Genomic DNA, 24,815 nt, shown 5'->3' with positions numbered 1-24,815 from the left:
GTGTTAAAGTCCCCTACTATGATTGTGTTACTGTCGATTTCCCCTTTTATGGCTGTTAGCATTTGCCTTATATATTGAGGTGCTCCTATGTTGTGTGCATAAATATTTACAATTGTTAATATCTTCTTGTATTGATCTCTTGATCATTATGTAGTGTCCTTCTTTGTCTCTTGTAATAGTCCTTATTTTAAAGTCTATTCTGTCTGATATGAGAATTGCTACACCAGCTTTCTTCTGAATTTCATTTGCATGGAATATCTTTTTCCATCCCTTCATTTTCAGTCTGTTTGTGTCCCTAGGTCTGAAGTGGGTCTCTTGTAGACAGCATATATATGGGTCTTGTTTTTGTATCCATTCAGCCAGTCTGTGTCTTTTGGTTGGAGGTTTTAATCCATTTACATTCAAGGTTATTATCGATATGTATGTTCCTGTTACCATTTTCTTAATTGTTTTGGGTTTGTTATTGTAGGTCTTTTCCTTCTCTTGTGTTTCCTGCCTAGAGAAGTTCCTTTAGTTTTTGTTGTAAAGCTGGTTTGGTGGTGCTGAATTCTCTTAGCTTTTCCTTGTTTGTAAATGTTTTAATTTCTCCGGCAAATCTGAATGAGATCCTTGCTGGGTAGAGTAATCTTGGTTGTAGGTTTTTCCCTTTCATCACTTATTTATATATGTCCTGCCACTCCCTTCTGGCTTGCAGAGTTTCTGCTGAAAGATCAGCTGTTAACCTTATGGGGATTCCCTTGTATGTTATTTGTTGCTTTTCCCTTGCTGCTTTTAATATTTTTCCTTTGTATTTAATTTTTGATAGTATGATGAATATGTGTCTTGGCGTGTTTCTCCTTGGATTTATCCTTTACGGTACACTCTGTGCTTCCAGCACTTAATTGACTATTTCCTTTCCCATATAATGGAATTTTTTAACTGTAATCTCTTTAAATATTTTTTCAGTACTTTTTTTTCTCTTCTTCTTCTGGGACCCCTATAATTCGAATGTTGGTGCGTTTAATGTTGTCCCAGAGGTCTCTGAGACTGTCCTCGATTCTTTTCATTCTTTTTTCTTTATTCTACTCTGTGGTAGTTATTTCCACTCTTTTATCTTCCAGGGCACTTATCGGTTCTTCTACCTCAGTTATTCTGCTATTGATTCCTTCTAGAGAATTTTTAATTTCACTTATTATGTTGTTCACCATTGTTTGTTTGCTCTTTAGTTCTTCTAGGTCCTTGTAAAAGGTTTCTTGTATTTTCTCCATTCTATTTCCAAGATTTTGGATCATCTTTACTATCATTACTCTGAATTCTTTTTCAGGTAGGCTGCCTATTTCCTCCTCATTTGTTAGGTCTGGCGGGTTTTTACCTTGCTCCTTCGTCTGCTGTGTATTTCTCTGTCTTCTCATTTTGCTTATCTTACTGTGTTTGAGGTCTCCTTTTTGCAGGCTGCAGGTTCTTAGTTCCCGTTGTTTCTGGTGTCTGCCCCCAGTGGGTAAGGTTGGTTCAGTGGGTTCTGTAGGCTTCCTGGTGGAGGGGCCTGGTGTCTGTGTCCTGGTGGATGAAACTGGATCTTGTCTTTCTGTTGAGCAGGACTAAATCTGGTGGTGTGTTTTGGGGTGTTTGTGAACTTACTATGATTTTAGGCAGCCTGTGTGGTAATGGGTAGGGTTGTGTTCCTGTCTTGCTAGTTGTTTGGCATAGGGTGTCCAGCACTGTAGCTTGCTGGTTGTTGAGTGGAGCTGGGTCTTAGCGTTGAGACGGAACCTCTGTGAGAGCTTTCGCCATTTGATATTACATGGGGCCAGGAGGTCTCTGGTGGACCAATTGTCCTGAAATTGGCTGCCCCACCTCAGAGGCTCAGGCCTGACACCTGGCCAGAGCACCCAGACCCTGTCAGCCACTCACCTCAGAAGAAAAGGGAGGTAAAAATAGGAAAGAAAGAAAGAAAAAATAAATAAAATAAAGTTTTTTAAAAAAAACTATTAAAAATAAAAAAGTAATAAAAAAAAGAAAGAAGCGAACAACCAAAGCAAAAAACAAATCCACCAATGTTAACAAGTGCTAAAAAGTATACAGACCAAAACCAAAACAAAAAGTGGACAGACAGAATTCTGGGACAAATGGTAAAAGCAAAGCTATACAGACAAAATCACACAAAGAAGCATACACATACACCCTCACAAAAAGAGAAAAAGGAAAAAAAATATTAAAAAAAAAGGAAGAGGGCAACCAAATCAATAAACAAATCTACCAATGATAATAAGCTCTAAATACTAAAATAAACATAAAACCAGAAACAAATTAGATGCAGAAAGCAAACCCCAAGTCTACAGTTGCTCCCCAGGTCCACTGCCTCAATTTTGGGATGGTTCGTTGTCTGTTCAGGTATTCCACAGGTGCAGGGTACATCAGGTTGATTGTGGAGATTTAATCTGCTGCTCCTGAGGCTGCATGGAAAGATTTCCCTTTGTCTTCTTTGTTCGCACAGCTCCTGGGGTTCAGCTTTGGATTTGGCCCTGCCTCTGCGTGTAGGTCGCCTGAGGACGCCTGTTCTTCGCCCAGACAGGACAGGGTTAAAGTAGCAGCTGATTAGGGGACTCTGGCTCACTCAGGCTGGGGGAGGGAGGGGTACGGAATGCGGGGCGAGCCTGTGGCGGCAGAGGCCAGCATGATGTTGCAACAGCCTGAGGTGCGCCGTGTGTTCTCCTGGGGAAGTTGTCCCTGGATCCCGGGACCCTGGCAGTGGCGGGCTGCACAGGCTCCTGGGAGGGGAGGTGTGGATAGTGACCTGTGCTTGCATACAGCCTTCTTGGTGGCTGCAGCAGCAGCCTTAGCATTTCGTGCCAGTCTCTGGTGTCCACACTGATAGCCGTGGCTCGCACCTATCTCTGGAGCTCGTTTAGGCAGTGCTCTGAATTCCCTCTCCTCTGCGCACCCTGAAACAATGGTGTCTTGACTCTTAGGCAGTTCCAGACTTTTTCCTGGACTCCCTCCCGGCTAGCCGTGGCGCACTAGCCCCCTTCAGGCTGTGTTCACGCAGCCAGCCCCAGTCTTCTCCCTGGCGTTTGACCTCCGAAGCCGGAGCCTCAGCTCCCAGCCCCAACCCGTCCCAGCCGGTGAGCAGACCAGCCTCTCGGGCTGGTGAGTGCTGGTCAGCAGCTATCCTCTGTGTGGGAATCTCTCCGCTTTGCCCTCCGTACCCCTGTTGCTGCGCTCTCCTCTGTGGCTCCGAAGCTTCCCCCCTCCGCCACCCTCAGTCTCCGCCCACGAAGGGGTTTCCTAGTGTGTGGAAACCTTTCCTCCTTCACACCTCCCTCCCAGAGGTGCAGGTCCCGTCCCTGTTCTTTTGTGTCTGTTTTTCCTTTTTTTTTTTGCCCTACCCAGGTACGTGAGGAGTTTCTTGCCTTTTGGGAAGTCTGAGGTCTTCTGCCAGCATTAAGTAGGTGTTCTGTAGGAGTTGTTCCACATGTAGATGTATTTTTGATGTATTTGTGGGAAGGAAGGTGATCTCCATATCTTAGTCCTCTGCCATCTTGGAGGTCCCTCCTCATAGTTCTTTTATTTTCAGGAGACTAAATAATTGGGAGATAGAATTGTTCACGATAACTATAGTTGATATTTCTGGGAAGCCAGAAGAATGAACAAATCCAGATGATATATTAATGACTGAAAGAAATTGGCTTCAAGTATTGAAGATATTTTTGATAGTTTTAGTGATAGAACATATCCCACTTCAAAGGCCAAAGTTGTGAAAATAATTCTAACTCTGATGATGCAGATACAGTTTTAAAATGAGGATTTGTTTTAAACAAAGTAATTTTAAGGTACTGATTGCACATGATCTGATTTCTTTAGTTTCTCGTTTAGCTAACTTTGATGGAGCAGCTGCTATATGCTTAGGCCCCTAAGTATGGTCCTCTGAGTAGATGCGGAAGGCAGACATACCTTTTTCAAAATGCTATAGAAGCCCAGAGGAAGAAATTAGTATGAAGGACCTAAATTTGAACTGGGATGACTAGGATTGCCCAGCAAAAGTGTAGAGGAAGGGCATCCCAGGTCTGTACATAGGTACGCAATTTGAAAATATAAGAGTGGTTGTCCTGTGTGGGTAGAGGGTGGATTATTTTGTTGTGCCTGGGTAGAGGGGCAGAGTCAGTAATACATAGGTGACAGGAGTTGCAGCTGTAACAGTAGATTGGATCAAGGTTTTGAAATGCTTCCAATGTTATGCTGAGGAGTTTGAAATTTATCCTACAGAATATGAGTTTTAGCAAAAGATTATGTGATTATATCGCACTTTACTTTAGGTAGATCAGTCTGGTATTACTTTGAGTTGAGTGGTGGAGGGACCAGAGGCCAGGAATCCTTAGGAAGCAGTTGCAGTAGTGTGGATAAGAAATGTTTAGTGCTGCAACAGGGACCATGAAAATGAAGAGGAGCGGTCTTATTTAAGAACTGTGACCAATTGCATTTAATTTACAGTTAAACTTTCCTTTAGACCACTTTTGAATATAAGTATTGACTCTGTATTATAACATCCTATTCATTTTATGTAAGACACAGATTGAGGATAGATTTGCATTTTGTATTCTGTTAAGTGAAACCTGTTTTTAAACCCAACTTTGTTTTGTTTTTTCTTTTTTTTTTTTTTCTGTACGCGGGCCTCTCACTGTTGTGGCCTCCCCCGTTGTGGAGCACAGGCTCCGGACGCGCAGGCTCAGCGGCCATGGCTCACGGGCCCAGCCGCTCTGCGGCATGTGGGATCCTCCCAGACCGGGGCACGGACCCGTGTACCCTGCATCGGCAGGCGGACTCTCAACCACTGCACCACCAGGGAAGCCCTGCTTGTTTTTTCTATTTTTAATTAAGGTATAAAAATTTACATACAGTGAAAGTCCACCTGTTTAGTGCATAGTTCTGAAAGTTTTGACAAACATGTACAGTCAAGTAACTACCACCATAATCAAGATACAGAACAATTGCATCACCCACCAGAATTCTTTGTTCACCTTTGTAGTCGACCCTTCCCCCTGTCCTCCATTCCTTGGCAACCACTATCTGTTTTCTGCCCCTTTCCAGAATATCATGTGAATAGAATCAAAAAGCCTTTGAGTCTGGCTTCTTTCACTTAGCAGAATGCATTTGAGATTCATTCATGTTTTGTGTGTGAGTAATCTGTTCCTTTTTATTGCTTAGTGGTATTCGTTTGTATGGATGTACCACAGCTTATCCATTCCCTGGTTGAGGCATATTTGGATCACTCCAGTTTTTCTTTTTTAATGGAAAATTGTCTAAGTTAGCTTGAAAGTTTAAGTCAACAGGTGAAAACCCTAAGTGATATAAGAAGTTAAAAGAAGTAAAAGTTGTACCCATGTATGTGTGCTCATAAACAAGGACTAGAGGAAGCAATGTGGAAAAAATGAATATAGGAAACTTGTTGGTAGTGGTGAGATTGTAGGTGATTAGCCTTTTCATTTTCTAAATTTTGTATTTTAATTAGAAACCTTGATTTTGACATAAAAATTACAGGAATAGTACAAGGAACTCCTATATACCTTGTACTCAGATTGTTTATATTTTGCCTCATTTGCTTCATCATTTTTCTACATGCATATATACATATATGCATATATATATATATATATATGCATGTGTTTTCTGAAATGTTTGAAAGTTGGAGACATTATGCTCTTTTACCCTTATATATTTTAGTATGCCTTTCCAAAGACTAGAATATTCTATTACTCAACCACAGTATAGCTATCAAAATAAGGAAATTTAACACTGATAAAACGCTATTACCTACAGGGGCCCCAGGTTCCAATCTCTGGTCGGGGAACTAGATCCCACATGCATGCCACGACTAAGAATCTGCATGCTGCAACTAAGAAGTCTGCATGCCACAACTAAGAAGTCCACATGCCACAACTAAGAGCCCGCATGCGGCAACTAAAGATCCCACATGCCACAACTAAGCCCCGGCGCAGCCTAAATAAATAAATATTAAAAAATAAGTAAATTTTAAAAAATGCTATTACCTAATCCAAAGAAGGTATTCACAGTTTGACAATTATCCCAATAATATCTCTTTAAAAGATACTATAAGCTTTAGTCTTTCTCCTTGTCCAGGATCCAATTTAGGATCCTGAGTTCATTTAGCTGTCATGTCTCTTTAGTTTCCTTTAATCTGAAACAATCCCTCAGCCTTTCTTATTTCTTGACTTTGACTTTTTTGGAGAGTATAAGTAGATTCTTTAAGAATGGAATGTCCCTCAGTTTGCATTTGTCACATGTTTCCTCGTAATTAGGTTCAGGTTACACATTTTTTGCAGGAATACCACTGAAGTGATGATGTATACGTAATGCACCATGACTGGAAGCACATGATGTGCATTATCCTATATTGGTGATGTTTAGCTTTGATTTCTTGACTAAGGTGGTATCTACCATGTTTTCCTCTGAAAGAGTTACTGTTTTTCCTTTGTACTTAATAGGTAATTTGTGGTGAGATGTTTTGCGATTATGTAAATATCCTGTTCCTCATCCAACTTTTACCCATTACTCATTCATCTTAGCATCCACTGATGATATTTTTCTAACTTCATCATACCTTATATTTATTAAGTGGTATTCTGCTGTAAGGGAGATTCTCTTCTCCCCCATTAAAAAATTTGTTCATATTCATCTATGTCGATAAATATATCGGTATGAACTCATGAATTCATATTTTATTCAGTGGGTTAAAATTCATTAGTATCATTTATTTTGACACTCAAAATGTCCCTGCTTTAGCCAGCAGAAGCCCCTTCTAGCTGACTTGTACTGTCTTGTGATTCTATTTATTACTTGCTTGCTTTCTAGCTCAAGAAGGTATTCCAGGCTTATCCTGTATTTTCCCTGCCTCAGCCCTAAGATCAACCATTTCTTCAGAGAGCCCTAGTTCCTTTTAGTGGAGAATGGTATTTAGAAACCACAGTGTGGCTGCTGGCTGAGTGCTTGTTGTTATTACCTCCAGGACTTCTCAGGGGACACAGTGGACACACACACAACACCACACACACACACACACGATTTTAGTTTCATTTATTTTTTAAAATATTTATTTATTTTTGTCTGCGTTGGGTCTTTGTTGCAGTGTACAGGCTTCTCACTGCGATGGCTTCTCTTGTTGAGGAGCACAGGTTCTAGGTGCGCAGGCTTCGGTAGTTGTGGCACGCGGGCTCAGTAGTTGTGGCTCACGGACTCTAGAGTGCAGGTTCAGTAGTTGTGGCGCATGGGCTTAGTTGCTGTGCGGCATGTGGGATCTTCCTGAACCAGGGGTCGAACCCGTGTCCCCTACGTTGGCAGGTGGATTCCTAACCACTGTGCCACCAGGGAAGTCCCTTAGTTTCATTTAAAAAGAGATATTTAAGAACACATGCAAAAATCTTATCTGATTTTTATCTTTCTCCATACTAATGTAGCCACCAATTAATTAGCAGTTAGAATGAAGAAATTATAAAACTACTGAAATGCCATCTGTATGCGACATCTTTTTTAATTTTTTTATAGGCTGGAATTATCAGAGAGGCAGTGTTGATCAGTGGAAAGAACACCCCATCAACTTTTCCGTCACACTGCTTGCTTAGGACATGTTCACCTTTCCCTCAGTTAGAAAAGAGTGAAAATATCTACTTCAGGGATTAGAAAACTAACAAAAAGTACCTGCCACTCATTCAGTTGCTCAATAAACTGTTGATTTCTGATTTATCTAGCTATTTTCCTTTTTTCTTTCCTATTTCTGTAGTTCACGTCACTGGTTAAACTGTTGAAAATGGTTTTAAATATTAAATTATAAATGTCACCTAGAAGTTTGGAAAAGATGAACTTTGATTTTTAGTTCAGAGTGAGGCATATATCCAACCTGTTGAAGTCCACAGTTTGGCTTTCTGGGCTGGATTTCTGTCTGTGATGGGGCCGTGTGCCCGTTCAGAGGTCAAGGGGAGTTGCTGATTGCAAATGAACCCTATTCTTTTGTCCTGTGTGTGTCGCACAACCATTTCTAATTTGAACAGACTAATTACTGGTAAAACTGGTAAAATGTTAGATTTAGGGATGGAAATTTGATTAAAATGTAGGATCCTGTATTCTTCCTAAACAGTACAAACAGCAGCGGCCACTTTAAAAATGTTTTTTTTTTTTTTTTTTTTTTTTTTTTTTGCGGTACGCGGGCCTCTCACTGCTGTGGCCTCTCCAGTTGTGGAGCACAGGCTCTGGACGCGCAGGCTCAGCAGCCATGGCTCACGGGCCCAGCCGCTCCGCGGCATGTGGGATCTTCCCGGACCGGGGCACAAACCCATGTCCCCTGCCTCAGCAGGCGGACTCTCAACCACTGCGCCACCAGGGAAGCCCTAAAAATGATTTTTAACAGCTTTTTTGGGGATATAATTTACATGCCACAAATTCACTGTTTTAAGTGTACGTTCAGTGGTTTTTTAGTATATCACAGAGTTGTGCCATCATCATCACAATCGATTTTAGAACATTTTCAACACCCCTGAAAGAAACCATGTACCCGTTAGCAGTCATTCCCCAGTCCCACTTCTTGCAGGCTCTGACAACCACAGTCTACTTTCTGTCTCTAAGGATTTGCCTATTCTGGACATTTCATATAAATGAAATCATACAATATGTGGCCTTTTGTGACTGCTGCTTTCATTTAGCATAATGTTTTCAAGGTTCATCCATGTTATAAAAATGAATGTAGTACTTCATTCCTTTTTATGGCTGAATAAAATTCCATTATAAGGGTTCTGATTTCTTCACATCCTCATTAACACTTGTTATTGTCGGCTTTTTTTTTTTTTTCTCGCGGTATGTGGGCCTCTCACTGTTGTGGCCTCTCCCATTGCGGAGCACAGGCTCCGGACGCGCAGGCTCAGCGGCCATGGCTCACGGGCCCAGCCGCTCTGCGTCATGTGGGATCTTCCCGGACCGGGGCATGAACCCGTGTCCCCTGCATCGGCAGGCGGACTCTCAACCACTGCGCCACCAGGGAAGCCCCTGAGCATCTTTTCATGTGCTTGTTGGCCATTTGTATATCTTAGGAGAAATATCTATTCAGATATTTTGGCCATTTTAAAATTGGGTTGTCTTTTTATTATTGAGTTGTAATAGTTCTTTAACAACCACTTTTTGAGGGCCTAGTATGAGCACCAAGACCATGCTAGGTGCTTCCTCTTCACTGCTTTGTTTAATCCTCATAGAAATCCACATGGTAAGTTTTGTACCTTGTTTATAGATGAGGAGATTGATGATCAGAGTTAAAACAATGTATCTAAAGAGAGTCTTAAGTGGTAGCGGTCAAGACTCTAACCTTCATATATCTGAGTTCAAAGTTCCTGTTTTGTTGGCTACTCTATGCTTCTGATCTTTTTTTTTTTTTTTTGTGGTACGCGGGCCTCTCACTGCCGCGGCCTCTCCTGTTGTGGAGCACAGGCTCCGGACGCGCAGGCTCAGCGGCCATGGCTCACAGGCCTAGCCACTCTGCGGCATGTGGGATCTTCCCGGACCGGGGCACGAACCCGTGTCCCCTGCATCGGCAGGCGGACAATCAACCACTGCGCCACCAGGGAAGCCCCTGTGCTTCTGATCTTTGACATTGTTGAAACAGTGCCTGTGTTCTAGACCTTGGAATGAAAATTTCAGGAAGCATAGAGGGAATTCATACACTAAATAGTTAATCTTCAGAGTCCCTTCCAACATTTTATATACTAGATTTATTCCAGAAAACTTATGTATAAACCAAGGTAAAAAAAATAAAAATAATCAGACTTTAGTTTCTGCTAAAAGAACTTCGAATATAAAGAAATCATGAGTTTGTTATAAAGCAGAAACTAACATACCATTGTAAAGCAATTATACCCCAATAAAGATGTTAAAAAAAAAAAAAAAGAAAGAAGAATATGATTTGGGTGGGCAAAAAAGCTTTTACTAAAATTTCAAATCTATCTCAAAAAAAAAAAAAGAAATCATGAGGTGCATCCTTTTGTAATATGAGTAAGTTATTTTCTGAGTTTGTGTAAGTTATATTCAGCTTCCCTAGAGCAGGGCACATATCAAATAAATTGTAAGATATGAGGGATTTTCAGAAAATATTGATATAACTTTATAAATTTTTTCCCTAATCTGGATGAAAAGTTGGTTAATCATTAACTGAGTGAACTTTTCAACAGAAGCAAAATAAACATCTGTGACCTGTCAGAACTTGTCTGAACTCTGCCCCATAAAGTATCAAGATACTTTGTATGTACGCTGAGAAGTGTCAGTTATTATTTTATCACATACAGTTAGGAAGTGTCAAGCTTGGAGAGGGCACAGTGATGTTTATGATTAAAGGCTGAAAAGTTGGACTATTAATGAAATGAAACTGGCTTGTGGAGGACTAGTTGTAGCCACTTGATTTTAGGCCACTCATTCAGACTTTTGACTGAGAAAATGGTGTACCATAGATAATTCTGCTCTAAATGGAACAGGAAAAAATTAGAATTTAGCTAAGAGAGAATTCAGTGTAATTCAGTTCTATTCAGTCACTATTTACTGAATACCTATTGTGTGTCAGGAACTGGGGATATAAATAAAGATTATTTTTTTCAAAAGCTGTGGTATCTGCTCTTGAGAAGCTGACATTTACTAGGGTTTCACGGAAAGGGAGTTTCCTGGCCTGGATCTTGAAGGGTAAAATAGAATTTGCTAAGACGGAGGTATTCCAGACACAGGGAGCAGCAAGGGCAAAGGCATGGAAGTATGAAGTAGCATGCCATGCTCTGAGAATTGCATGTATTTCAGCATGGTGAGAGCTTACTTCCATTCCTTGTTGTGATATTAATATGATTTCTCTAGTAGGTTCACTTTTCAACCTCTTAGACTTTCCATACCCTCCTTTCACCCTCATTTTCAGCTGATTACTTTTGCCTTGTATGTTGTTGAAAAAACAGAAGTCATTAGACCCAAACTCCCTTATCTTCCATCCCAAGACTTATAGACCTATCTAGCATTCTACCCTTCTGATCCTCTTCTTCCCTTGAGTCTCCTCCTCTTCCTTCATAGGTCACTAGATCTCAGCCCCCTTCACCTTCTCAAGACTTCTGTCTCTTTTCCCCTGGTTCATTACCATCATCAAGCAAACATGCTCTAATATGTTAATCTTAAAACAAAAACAAACTTTCCTTAATACCACCCTCCCCTCCAGAGACCACTCCATTTCCCCTGAAAGTAATGTCTCAAAAGAGACACACTGTTTCTATTTCCCTCTCCTATTCACTCTTTAATTTACTGTAATCTCTACTGACTTCTGCCTTCCAACACTTGCTTAATATTGCTTTTGCCCAAGTCAGCTGAACTCTTCATGTTGCCAGTCCAGTGGGTATTTGACCTTTGGCAGCATTTGACATAGTTTCCTCCCTCCCTCCCTCCCTCCCTCCCTCCCTCCCAGATTCTTTCTCCCCTCTTGGCTTCTATGACATTATGTTCTTCTAGTTTTCCTCTTGCATCCCTGGCTACTGCTTCCTCTTCCCTCCCAGACTTCTAAATAATTGAGATCCACAGGGTATTGTCCTAGGCTTACTTCTTTCTCTAGAATTCCCTCAAGGTGAGCTTGTCTGTTCCCATGGATTTAAATACTTTCATTATGCTAATGATTATCCGACTTTATCTCCAGCCTAGACTGCTTCTGAGCTCCAGACTGTCATATCCAACTGCCTTCTTGTCTCACAAAGGTCCCATACTGACTGTGCCTGAGATGGGACTTTGATCCCCTTTACTCTCACTGCATTCTTCCTTTTGTCAATAAATGGCACTGTCATCCCTTCAGTTATTCAGGCCAAACACCTAAATCATCCTTGCTCTTTCCCCTCCCCCTTAGATCTCTCTCGTGCCCAGCAGCAAGGCTTATGGATTCAATGTTTAAAATATATTTTGAATCCACTTCCTTCTCTCCATCTCCGCTGGCAGACTGCCTCCACTTCCTATTTGGACCACTCCAGCAGCCTCGTAACCCTCTCCCCACCTAAGTTCTTGCATCCCAACCCCACCAATTCATTGTCTGCACAGTTGTAAGAATAATCACAAATCAAACTATTTCACTTCCCTGTTTAATCATTTCAGTGGTTTCCCAAAATCCCTTCTTTGGCCTGGATGGTCTGGTCCCTGCCTAGTTCCCCAATTTCATTTTGTGTCATTTTGCCCCCACTTACTGTACTCTAGTGACTGGTCCTCTTTTACTTTCTTTTAACATGCTAAACTCTTTTCTCTCTCAGGATCTTTGCAAGTTTCCTCTTTGAATGTCTAGCTCCTTTTCTTCCTTTAATTGGGTCTTAGCTTAAATTCACTTGCTCAGAGACATCATTCCTTGACTGCCTTAACCTCGGTTCCTCTTTTTGTCTGCTTCCTAATACTTGTAATTATTTTGTCTGTTTTCTTCTTTTTTTCCTGGAAAAATATAGATTCAGTGAGGACTGGGACTGGGTCTGACTTGTTCGCCATTGTACTCCCAGTACCTCGAACAATGCTTGGCCTGTAGCAGGCAGTCGTTAAATATTTATGAAATGATAGAAAGAAGGAAAGGGAAGGGAAGGGAAAGGAGAAATGGGTGGGGTGGGTGGGGAGAAAGAGAAGGAAGGAGAGGAGGTAGAGAAAGAAGGAAAGAAATGCTTTGCTTACTGAGCAGCTGCTACGCTCTTGACTCCTTCAAGTATATCCTTCCGATGTTTGTTGTTCCAGTCCTGGCCTCAGCCACCGCCAGGATGCTTGTGGTATTTCAGAGGAATTACTTAAAATCCTAAAGTGCCCTCATCTTCTTCAGACCTTTCCGTTTCTCTCAGCATCTAATGCTTGAGGCTCTGCAGCCTGTAATAGTCGTGGCTGTCATTTTTTACCATGGGCCAGGATCTCTGCTAGGTACCTTCCACACGGGATTCCACTTAATTTTGCAAAGTCACCGGCACCCTCCACCTTCTTCCCTGCCTCCCTACCAGAGGTTGCACAGAGATGAAGTAGCTTGCTCAGAATCGCATAGCTAGTGAGTGGAGGAAGCCTTGAGATTCTAACCCAGGCTTTTGTAGCTATAGGGACTATGTTCTTTCTGCCACATCAGGCCATTTGTCTATAGTTGTTCCCCAAGTATCAAGCAACCAATAGACGGATGTTAGTAAATTCATATCTTGTGTCATAGCTAAAAAATAAGTCTCGAGTCCAACCTCTGCTTACTCCCCACTTCATTATACCCTGTTTAATCACCATCATCTCTTGCCTGGACTACTGCAGTAGCCTCTTAATTGGTCTCCCTGCCTCCTCACTTGCCCTCTTATAGTCCATTTTCCAGCTAGCAGCCAGATTTATTTTTTAAAACATGTAAATGGATTGTGCTACTCTCCAGCTTATACCCTGCAGTTCTCAAGTTACTTAAAATAAAATCCAAACTCTTAACTGTGACCTGTAAAGCCCCTTGTTATCTTGCCCTGCATGTTTCTGTGACCTTAGGTCCTTCTCCTCTGCTCTGCTCCAGCCATACCAGCCTTCTTATAGTTCCTTTAACTGCTAAGCTAGTTTCTACATCAAGTTCTTTGTACTGGAAGTATAGAGCTGACTTCTCCACCTAAATCTTTACATGGCTGGCTCATTTACATAATTTAATACCTAATTTAAATATCACCTCCTCAGAGAGGCCTGTCTGACTAGGCTATCTAAAATAGACCACCTGGGGTCTAAAGAAGCCGCCTTACAATGCAGGGGACACCGGTTCGATCCCTGATCAGGGAACTAAGATCCCACATGCCTGCGGGGCAACTAAGCCTGCGCCACAACTACTGAGCTCGTGTGCCTCAACTAGAGAGCCCGTGTGCTACAAACTGCAGAGCCCACATGCTCTGGAACCCACATGCCATAACTACAGAGCCTGTGTGCCACAAGTAGAGAGATAACCCGCATGCCGCAACAAAAGAGCCCGCACGCCTCAAAGAAGACCCCGCGTGCTGCAACTAAGACCCGACGCAGACAAAAGTAAATTAAATAAATAATAAAATAAATCTTTAAAAAATAAATAAAATAGACCAACACACATAAATATACTTTCTTTATATCTCCTTAATCTGCCTTATTTTCTTCATAGTAACTATATTCTTTATTTTTTGCATGTTCATTGTCTCCCCCAGTGGCTTAGAAGCTTCATGAGGGTAGGTTCGTTGGTTTAGTATATTTTCAAGGACAAGGCCTACCATCTAGTGAGCACGCAATATTTGTTGAAAAATGGGAAGAAAAGCTTAATTGTTTTATTGGCTTAATAACAGTTTCCTTTGGGTAAAAGGCACAGCATCTCTGTTAGGGTTTTTGAAAATTACTACTGTATAAATGTTGAAAAACCTAGTACCTATATGACTCCATGGATTGAAATCGATTCTTTCCCCCAGTTCTTTTAGAACTCATCAAATTGAGGCTGCTCCAACCAGCTCTGCAGTTGATGGATTTAAGGCAAGTCTTGTCTTTAAGGAGATTGAAAAGAAGCTTGAAGAGGTAAGATTTATGTAAAATATTGGGATATTTCTTACGGAAAAACCCGAACGAACTTTTTGGTCAACCCAATACTACCAGGAGGACCCTGGGGCTAGAGGAAGCAGATATAGATTTCACGTGTTGCCATGAGTGGTACCAGTTGAAAATTTATATCGTACTGTCAAGTATTGAGTGTATTTTATATTTCTTAGTGTCTACTATGGCTTCCTTGTAATTTTGGTAAGAGTGCATGTCAGAGATGAATAAATCTCCAGATTTGAGTGATGTAAAGGGATTCTAATTTATTTTGGTATAATTTCCTTCTGAATTACGAAGATCTTACTTAGAACCATTCGAAAGAATAATATTTAAAGGAGCCTTAAAGGTACCTAATATCAAAACTCCTTTTAAAAAGAAATCTTTTGTGCTTGAGTTTTTCACAGTTTTAAAATTTGTTTTTCTTGTTGTAAAAATGATCTAATTAAAAGGATTATACAGAAGCATATAAAGACGAAAAATTTTGGGCTTCCCTGGTGGCGCAGTGGTTGAGAGTCCGCCTGCCGATGCAGGGAACACGGGTTCATGCCCCGGTCCGGGAAGATCCCACATGCCGCGGAGCAGCTGGGCCCGTGAGCCATGGCCGCTGAGCCTGCGCGTCCGGAGCCTGTGCTCCGCAACGGGAGAGGCCACAACAGTGAGAGGCCCGCATACTGAAAAAAAAAAAAAAAAGAAGAAAAATTTTAAATCTCCTGAAATGCCATTACTAAGAGTTCACTAAACTGTTAACAGTGGTTGACATTCTTTGACACATCTCTCTGTGTGTATTAACATACAGTTTTACATAACGAGGATCATACAATGCATGTTGAGTTTTTAAATTTATATTATATATGCAACTATGTTTATGTACAGTACTTAGTTCTTTAAAAGAATTTTTTATACAGCAGGTTCTTATTAGTTATCCATTTTATACATATGAGTGTATATATGTCAATTGCAATCTCCCAATTCATCCCACCGCCACCAACCCCCATCCCCACTTGCCCCCCTTGGTGTCCATATGTTTGTTCTCTACATCTCTGTCTCTATTTCTGCCTTGCAAACCGGTTCATCTGTACCATTTTTCGAGAATCCACATATATGCATTAATATACGATATTTGTTTTTCTCTTTCTGACTTACTTCACTCTGTATGACAGTCTCTAGGTCCATCCACATCTCTACAAATGACCCAATTTCATTCCTTTTTATGGCTGAGTAATATTCCATTGTATATATGTACCACAACTTCTTTATCCATTTGTCTGTCGATGGGCATTTAGGTTGCTTCCATGACTTGGCTACTGTAAATAGTGCTGCAATGAACATTGGGGTGCGTGTGTCTTTTTGAATTATGGTTTTCTCTGGATATATGCCCAGTAGTGGGATTGCTGGGTCATATGGTAATTCTATTTTTAGTTTTTCTTTTTCCTTTCTTTATTTAACATCTTTATTGGAGTAAAATTGCTTTACAATGCTGTGTTAGTTTCTGCTTTATAACAAAGTGAATCAGCTATACATATACATATATCCCCATATCTCCTCCCTCTTACGTCTCCCTCCGACCCTCCCTATCCCATCCCTCTAGGTGATCACAAAGCACTGAGCTGATCTCCATGTGCTATGTGGCTGCTTCCCACTAGCTATCTGTTTTACATTTGGTAGTGTATATATGTCCATGCTACTCTCGCACTTCGTCCCAGCTTACCCTTCCCCCACCCTGTGTCCTCAAGTCCATTCTCTACATCTGCGTCTTTATTCCTGTCCTGCCCCTAGGTTCTTCAGAACCTTTTTTTTTTTTAGATTACATGTATATGTGTTAGCATACAGTATTTGTATGTATGTATCTTTCTGACTTACTTCACTCTGTATGACAGACTCTGGGTCCATCTACCTCACTACAGATAACTCAATTTCGTTTCTTTCTATGGCTGAGTAACATTCCATTGTATTATGTGCCAGATATTCTTTATCCATTCATCTGTTGATGGACACTTAGGTTGCTTCCATGTCCTGGCTATTGTAAATAGTACTGCAGGGCTTCCCTGGTGGTGCAGTGGTTGAGAGTCTGCCTGCCGATGCAGGGGACGCGGGTTCGTGCCCCGGTCCGGGAAGATCCCACATGCTGCGGAGTGGCTGGGCCCGTGAGCCATGGCCACTGAGCCTGCGCGTCCGGAGCCTGTGCTCTGCAACGGGAGAGGCCACAACAGTGAGAGGCCCGCATACCGCAAAAAAAAAAAAAAAAAAAAAAAAAAATAGTGCTGCAGTGAACATTGTGGTGCATGACTCTTTTTGAGTTATGGTTTTCTCAGGGTATATGCCCAGTAGTGGGATTGCTGGGTCGTATGGTAGTTCTATTTTTAGTTTTTTAAGGAACCTCCATACTGTTCTCCATAGTGGCTAGGTCAATTTACATTGCCACCAACAGTGCAAGAGGGTTCCCTTTTCTCCATACCCTCTCCAGCATTTGTTGTTGTAGATTTTCTGATGATGCCCATTCTGACTGGTGTGAGGTGATACCTCATTGTAGTTTTGATTTACATTTCTCTAAAAATTAGTGATGTTGTACATCTTTTCATGTGCCTCTTGGCCATCTGTATGCCTTCTTTGGAGAAATGTCTGTTTAGGTCTTCTGCCCGTTTTTGGATTGGGTTGTTTGTTTGTTTAACATTGAGCTGATGAGCTGTTTATATATTTTGGAGATTAATCCTTTGTCCATTGATTCGTTTGCAAATATTTTCTCCCATTCTGAGGGTTTGTCTTTTTGTCTTGTTTATAGTTTCCTTTGCTGTGCAAAAGCTTTTAAATTTCATTAGGTCCCATTTGTTTATTTATTTTTTTATTTCCATTACTCTAGGAGGTGGGTCAAAAAAGATCTTCCTGTGACTTATGTCAAAGAGTGTTCTTCCTATGTTTTCCTCTAAGAGTTTTATAGTATCCGGTCTTACATTTAGGTCTTTAATCCATTTTGAGTTTGTTTTTGTGTATGGTGTTAGGGAGTGTTCTAGTTTCATTCTTTTACACGTAGCTGTCCAGTTTTCCCAGCACCACTTATTGAAGAGGCTGTCTTTTCTCCATTGTATATCCTTGCCACCTTTGTCATAGATTAGTTCACTATAGGTGTGTGGGTTTATCTCTGGGCTTTCTATCCTGTTCCATTGATCTATATTTCTGTTTTTGTGCCATATTGTATCATATTGTCTTGATTACAGTAGCTTGGTAGTATAGTGTGAAATCAGGGAGTCTGATTCCTCCAGCTCCGTTTTTTTCCCTCAAGATTGCTTTGGCTATTTGGGGTCTTTTGTATCTCCATACAAATTTTAAGATTTTTTGTTCTAGTTCTTTAAAAAATGCCCTTGGTAATTAGATAGGGATTGCACTGAATCTGTAGATTGCTTTGGGGAGTATAGTCATTTTGACAATATTGATTCTTCCAATCCAATAACATGATATATCTCTCCATCTGTTCGTGTCGTCTTTGATTTCTTTCATCAGAGGCTTATAGTTTTCTGAGTACAGGTCTTTTACCTCCTTAGGGAGGTTTATTCCTAGGTATTTTATTCTTTTTGTTGCAGTGGTGAATGGAATTGTTTCCTTAATTTCTCCTTCTGATCTTTTGTTGTTAGTGTATAGGAATGCAAGAGATTTCTGTGCATAAATTTTTTATCCTGCAACTTTACCAAATTCATTGATTAGTTCTAGTAGTTTTCTGGTAGCACCTTTTGGATTATCTATGTGTAGTATTATGTCATCTGCAAACAGGGACAGTTTTACTTCTTCTTTTCCAATTTCTATACCTTTTATTTCTTTTTCTTCTCTGATTGCTGTGCCTAGAACTTCCAAAACTACGTTGAATATTAGCGGTGAGAGTGGACATCCTTGTCTTGCTCCTGATATTAGAGGAAATGCTTTTAGTTTTTCACCATTGAGAATGATATTTGCTGTGGGTTTGTCATATATGGCCTTTATTATGTTGAGGTTGGTTCCCTCTATGCCCACTTTCTGGAGAGTTTTTATCATAAATTCATGTTGAATTTTGTCAGAAGCTTTTTCTGCATCTATTGAGATGATCATATGGTTTTTATTCTTCAATTTGTTAATGTGGTGTATCACACTGATTGATTTGCATATATTGAAGAATCCTTGCATCCCTGAGATAAACCCCACTTGATCGTGGTGTATGATCCTTTTAATGTGTTGTTGGATTCTGTTTGCTAGTATTTTGTTGAGGATTTTTGCATCTATATTCATCAATGGTATTGGTCTGTAATGTTTTTTATAGTATCTTCGTCTTGTTTTGGTATCAGGGTGAAGGTGGCCTCATAGAATGAGTTTGGGACTGTTTCTTCCTCTGCAATTTTTTGGAAGAGTTTGAGAAGGATGGGTGTTAGCTCCTCTCTAAATGTTTGATAGAGTTCACCTGTGAAGCCATCTGGTCCTGGACTTTTGTTTCTTGAAAGGTTTTTAACCACAGTTTCAAATTCATTACTTGTGATTGGTCTGTTCATATTTTCTATTTCTTCCTGGTTCAGTCTTGGAACTTTATACCTTTCTAAGAATTTGTTCATTTCTTCCAGGTGGTCCATTTTATTGGCATAGAGTTGCTTGTAGTAGTCTCTTATGATGCTTTGTATTTCTGTGGTGTCCATTGTAACTTCTCCTTTTTCATTTCTAATTTTATTGATTTGAGTCCTCTCCCTCTTTTTCTTGATGAATCTGGCTAAAGGTTTATCAATTTTGTTTATCTTCTCAAAGAACCAGCTTTTAGTTTTATTGATCTTTGCTGTTCTTTTCTTTGTTTCTATTTCATTTATTTCTGCTCTGATCTTTATGATTTCTTTCCTTGTACTGACTTTGGGTTTTGTTTGTTCTTCTTTCACTAGTTCCTTTAGGTATAAGATTAGATTGTTTCTTCGAAATTTTTCTTGTTTTTTGAGGTAAGATTGTTTTGCTATAAACTTCCCTCTTAGAACTGCTTTCACTGCATCCCATAGGTTTTGGATCATCGTGTTTTCATTGTCATTTGTCTCTAGGTATTTTTTGATTTCCTCTTTGATGTCTTCATTGATCTCTTAGTTATTTAGTGATGTATTGTTTAACCTCCATGGGTTTGTGTTTTTTACATTTTTTTCCCCTGTAGTTTATTTCTAACCTCATAGCATTGTGGTCGGAAAAGATGCTTGATATGATTTCAGTTTTCTTAAATTTACCGAGGCTTGATTTGTGGCCCAAGATGTGATCTATCCTGGAGAATGTTCCGTGTGTACTTGAGAAGAAAGTGTATACTGCTGTGTTTTGATAGACTGTCCTATAAATATCAATTAAATCTATCTGGTCTATTGTATCATTTAAAGCTTGTGTTTCCTTATTAATTTTCTGTCTGGATGATCTGTCCATTGGTGTAAGTGAAGTGTTAAAGTCCCTCAATTTCCTCTTTTATAGCTGTTAGCATTTGCCTTATGTGTTGAGGTGCTCCTGTGTTGGGTGCATGTATATTTATAAGTGTTGGACTGATCCCTTGATCATTATGTAGTGTCCTTCCTTTTCTCTTGTAACTTTCTTTATTTTAAAGTCTATTTTATCTGATACGAGTATTGCTACTCCAGCTTTCTTTTGATTTCCATTTGCATGGCGTATCTTTTTCCACACCTTCACTTTCAGTCTGTATGTTTCCCTAGGTCAGAAGTGGGTCTCTTGTAGACAGCATATGTATGGGACTTGTTTTTGTATCCATTCAGTGAGCCTGTGTCTTTTGGTTGGAGCATTTAATCCATTCACATTTAAGGTAATTATCAGTTTGTATGTTCTTATTACCATTTTCTTAATTGTTTTGGGTTTGTTTTTGTAGGTCCTTTTCTTCTCTTTTGTTTTCCACTTAGAGAAGTTCCTTTAGCATTTGTTGTAGAGATGGTTTGGTGGTGCTGAATTCTCTTTGCTTGTCTGTAAAGATTTTGATTTCTCTGTCGAATCTGAATGAGATCCTGGCTGGGTAGAGTAATCTTGGTTGTAGGTTCTTCCCTTTCATCACTTTAAATATATCTTGCCACCCCCTTCTGGCTTGTAGAGTTTCTGCTGAGAAATCAGCTGTTAACCTTATGGGAGTTCCCTTGTGTGTTGTCATTTTTCCCTTGTTGCTTTTAATAATTTTTCTTTGTCTTTTTAATTTTTGTCTATTTGATTAGTGTATGTCTTGGTGTGTTTCTCCTTGGGTTTATCCTGCCTGGGACTCTCTGTGCTTCCTGGACTTGGGTGGCTATTTTTTTCCCATGTTAGGGAAGTTTTCAACTATAATCTCTTCAAATATTTTCTCGAGTCCTTTCTCTCTCTCTTCTCCTTCTGGGACCCCTATAATGTGAATGTTGTTGCATTTAATTTTGTCCCAGAGGTCTCTTAGGCTGTCTTCGTTTCTTTTCATTCTTTTTTCTTCATTCTGTTCTGCAGCAGTGAATTCCACCATTCTGTCTTCCAAGTCACTTATCCATTCTTCTGCCTCAGTTATTCTGTTAATGATTCCTTCTGGTATTTTTCATTTTAGTTATTGTATTGTTCAACTCTGTTTGTTTGTTCTTTAATTCTTCTAGGTATTTGTTCTTTAATTCTTCTAGGTGTTTGTTAAACATTTCTTACATTTTCTTGATCTTTGCCTCCATTCTTTTTCTGAGGTCCTGGATCATCTTCACTATCATTATTCTGAATTCTTTTTCTGGAAGGTTGCCTATCTGCACTTCATTTAGTTGTTTTTCTGGGGTTTTATCTTGTTCCTCTATCTGGTCCATAGTCCTCTGCCATTTCATTTCATCTATCTGTCTGTGAATGTGGTTTTCGTTCCACAGGCTGCAGGATTATAGATCTTCTTGCTTCTGCTGTCTGCCTTCTGGAGGATCAGTAATTAGTTCTTGATAGATAATAATCATACTAAAGCAATCTAACAGTAACTCTCCAAAATAGAGAGTTATTCTCTTCAGGCAAAATTAGGTATTTACTTCATTGTTTCAAACTTAAAGATACCTTGGAATTTCATAATTGATTTTAATTGTGACCAACGAGGCACAGTTACAGCCACAGTCACATAATTCCAATTACACATGTATTAAGCTGACCAGTGGGCTGAAATAAAGGATTCAGAACATTTAAGGTGTGGATTTCACTCATGTTAGAGCCACAGTGTGAAGGCAAGCATTGTGCATATCTTGTAACTCCCTTATTATAGCACAGAGGATTTCTTAACACCTTAAGGTGATTGTGCTGTGGATGGGAAAACAGCTAAAGTGACTGATGTGTCTTGACAAAGTACCCTGCATTTCTAGAATTTTCATAATGATCAACAATCTTCCTGATGTAGAGGGGGCCAGGGCTGACAGTTCCCAGCAGGCAGGCAGTGGCCCAGGAGCTTGCAGACCTATCTTGCTGCCATCTTGAGGGATACACCCTTGTTAGTCTACCTGTTTTGTTTTAATATTCATTTATTTATTTTTTTGGCTGCGCCAGGTCTTAGTTGCGCTATGTGGGATCTTTAGTTGCTGCATGTGTGATCTAGTTCCCTGACCAGGGATTGAACCCAGGCCCCCTGTGTTGGGAGTGTGGAGTCTTAGCCACCGGACTGTCAGGGAAGTCCCTACCTGTTATTTTATAACCTGCTTTCTTCTCTTGATAGTGTATTCACTGCCCATAAATATAAATCCTTACCATCAGTTTTAATGACCCCATAGTACACGTTTGAATATAGGTATCATAATCTATATAACTAGCCTCCTGTGTTGAACATTGTGTTGTATTTAAATCTTACAAGTAAAAAAAACAGGTATAATAAATTTCCTTTTGCCCTCATTTTTAAATACTTAACGCCATGATTACCTCAGCACAACTAGTTAGAAGGGGAAATTGTTGGGTTGTTGGATATGTATGTTTAGCTTTTTGATACGTGTTGCCAAACTATCCACCAAAAAGAGGGAACTTATTTACAAACTTAATGACAGTTCGTGAGAGTGATGGTTTTTTCTTCACACTATCTCCAGTGCTTTGTTGGCTGGCTTTAAAAAAATCTTTGCCAATAGTAGGGAAATATATCTCATTATTGTTTTTTAAATTTCTTTTATTACAAATGTCCAATAAAGTGAAGCTGGACTCTCTAAGGGCTCAGCTTGAAAAAAATTTTTTTCATGCCACCAGTATTTGCCTGCAGAATAATCCATAGGATAGTTGCTTCTGCCAGGTTGTCCCTTTTTTTTTCTTTTTTTTCAACTTTATTCTGTCAAAAAAGAAAATAGTTTAGAGAGTATCTGTTATGGCTATATGTCAACCATTGCATATTTCATTACTGGGATTAACGAAACAGTGCTGTTTTTATTTCACAGTTTTCTTTTAGCTTTGCAAATGTATGCCTCTTGCTCCCATTTTAATTCTTTTCTTCTCCTTCTGTAACCTCACTTGCATGGACCTTGTCCCCTTGTTTCTTTTTTCCTTCCCACGATTGTCAGTTTCCTAAATGTTTGCAGTACTAGAAAGTGAAAGTCTTGGAATCTTTTGTCAATTCATGCATTTTCTGCATTGCAAAGGAAGCCTGACAAGAGATTTTATTTCCACTTTTGTTTTCGATAGCAATACCCCATTGCCCTTCTTTGAATTGTCTTAATTTTTTGTTCCTATTAAGTTTACAACAGGACCTACTCCTTGACCCTTTGCCTACTCAGAAAGAAGTACTTTTCTTCAAGCAAGCAGGCACTTAGAACTTTCTTAGTATTAGTGATCTCTAGTGTTGCAACAGATATGTATTTTCTTTACCCTTTTAACTCTCTCCTCCTTGTCCATTTCCTTGCCCTCTCTCACTCCTTCTTCAATTGAAAATGTTTTATTGACCAAAGGATTTGATTTTATAAGAGGATCAGTTGGTTGTCAAAAGTAACAGCAGGTGCAAAATTAATCTACATCTGTCTTAAGGAAGTGGGAGGAATTTCCAGGTATTCAGGTAGAATTCCTAAACGTTTGCTGGTGATTTCCTGCTCTAACTTGTTGGTGTCTAACATAACTATTCCTGAGGCATTGTGCAAGCAGATGATGCGTAGATGCAGCTGGAAGTAGCTGTTCATGGGCTCTTGGCCCCAAAGGAAGCCTGGCTCCTTGGGTGGCCCAGCACACCAGCGTTACTACCTACTCTTCTAGATTATCTCCACAGAACCTTGAAGGATAAAGGATTTTAAGGAATGTGGAAAAGACTTGAACTTTCTTTTATTTATGGTGACAGAAACTACTTTTATAGGCCAAATTTTGGAAGTATTGATATAACCTACTTTGCCATATGGTATGAGCAAATGGAAAGAGCATTGAATTTGAAGTTAAACCAACCTGAGATTGATTTCTGGTTGTGTTGCTTGCTTGTCATACGTCCTTGCCCTTCAGGGAACATTGAATTTAGTGGGAAAATAGACATGGGAAATTTTTCCCGGGAAAAAAAAAAAACTGCTTTAGCAAGAAACTTGCAGGTGGGTGTATGTGCAAAGGGCTATCAAAATGTCCAGTAGAGGCAGAAACGCCTTTCCAGAAGAGTTAGCGTGTGAGCTGAGACTTGAATTGATGAAGTTAGGTGGGAATGGAGAGTAGGAGGAGGTGAGTGAACTGGGACAGGGCATGAGCAAGGGCATAGAGGCATGTATGTTCATGGCATTCAAAGCGGTCAGAACAAAAAAACCTGGGGAGGATGAAAAAGGGGCTGAAGATAAGAACATATAAATATCCTTCAGATTATGAAGAATTTTGAATGATGGCAGACTTTATCCTGTAGGCTGTGGGGAGCCATTTAAATTCAAACCTGAAAGTGATATTTATGTTAGTGTTAGGTGGGTTATATTAGAGGGATTAGTTGGCAGTAGGATAGAGAATAGTCTAAAGGGTTCTTAACCTTTTAGAGCCTCAGTAATTTTTTCTACTTAATGAGCTAATATTAACACCTGTGCAACTACTTTCAGGGTTTTATGAAAATTAAAGAAATAATGTATATAAAAGCACTTGAAAACTTTATAGCCCCCAAAAGATTATTGTTGTTACTAGTTTTTCCGAAAGTTAACTTAATTTGAGTGAGATGTTTTAAGGGAAGCCAAAATAAGAGAATTTCTCTCCTTCACTTTAAAAATTTGACAATCATTTTGATTTCTTGATTTAATTAGAAAATGTTGGTAGTTGATTTCAGGACAGTCACATGTTAAGAATTGCTTCCATGGCTGTTGAGATAAGTAGGCCTAGATTAAATATTTTTAGAATAGCTTCTTTGG

The 24,815-nt window shown here is 39.8% G+C and overlaps 1 protein-coding gene across 2 annotated transcripts in view; it reads left to right on the top strand.

Moving 5' to 3' along the window:
- The window catches only part of SCP2 (sterol carrier protein 2), a 164,703-nt gene that overhangs the window by 115,016 nt on the left and 24,872 nt on the right, over positions 1-24,815 (top strand). For both annotated transcript variants that reach the window (XM_030870167.2, XM_060305457.1), the window contains one exon: positions 14,430-14,532. In XM_030870167.2, the coding sequence (XP_030726027.1) occupies positions 14,430-14,532 (103 nt within the window). The remainder of the gene's footprint in view (positions 1-14,429; positions 14,533-24,815) is intronic.

The sequence above is a fragment of the Globicephala melas genome, chromosome 1, assembly GCF_963455315.2.
Source record: "Globicephala melas chromosome 1, mGloMel1.2, whole genome shotgun sequence".
Taxonomy (NCBI): Eukaryota; Metazoa; Chordata; class Mammalia; order Artiodactyla; family Delphinidae; genus Globicephala; species Globicephala melas.
This window is presented reverse-complemented; position numbering and strand designations above follow the sequence as displayed.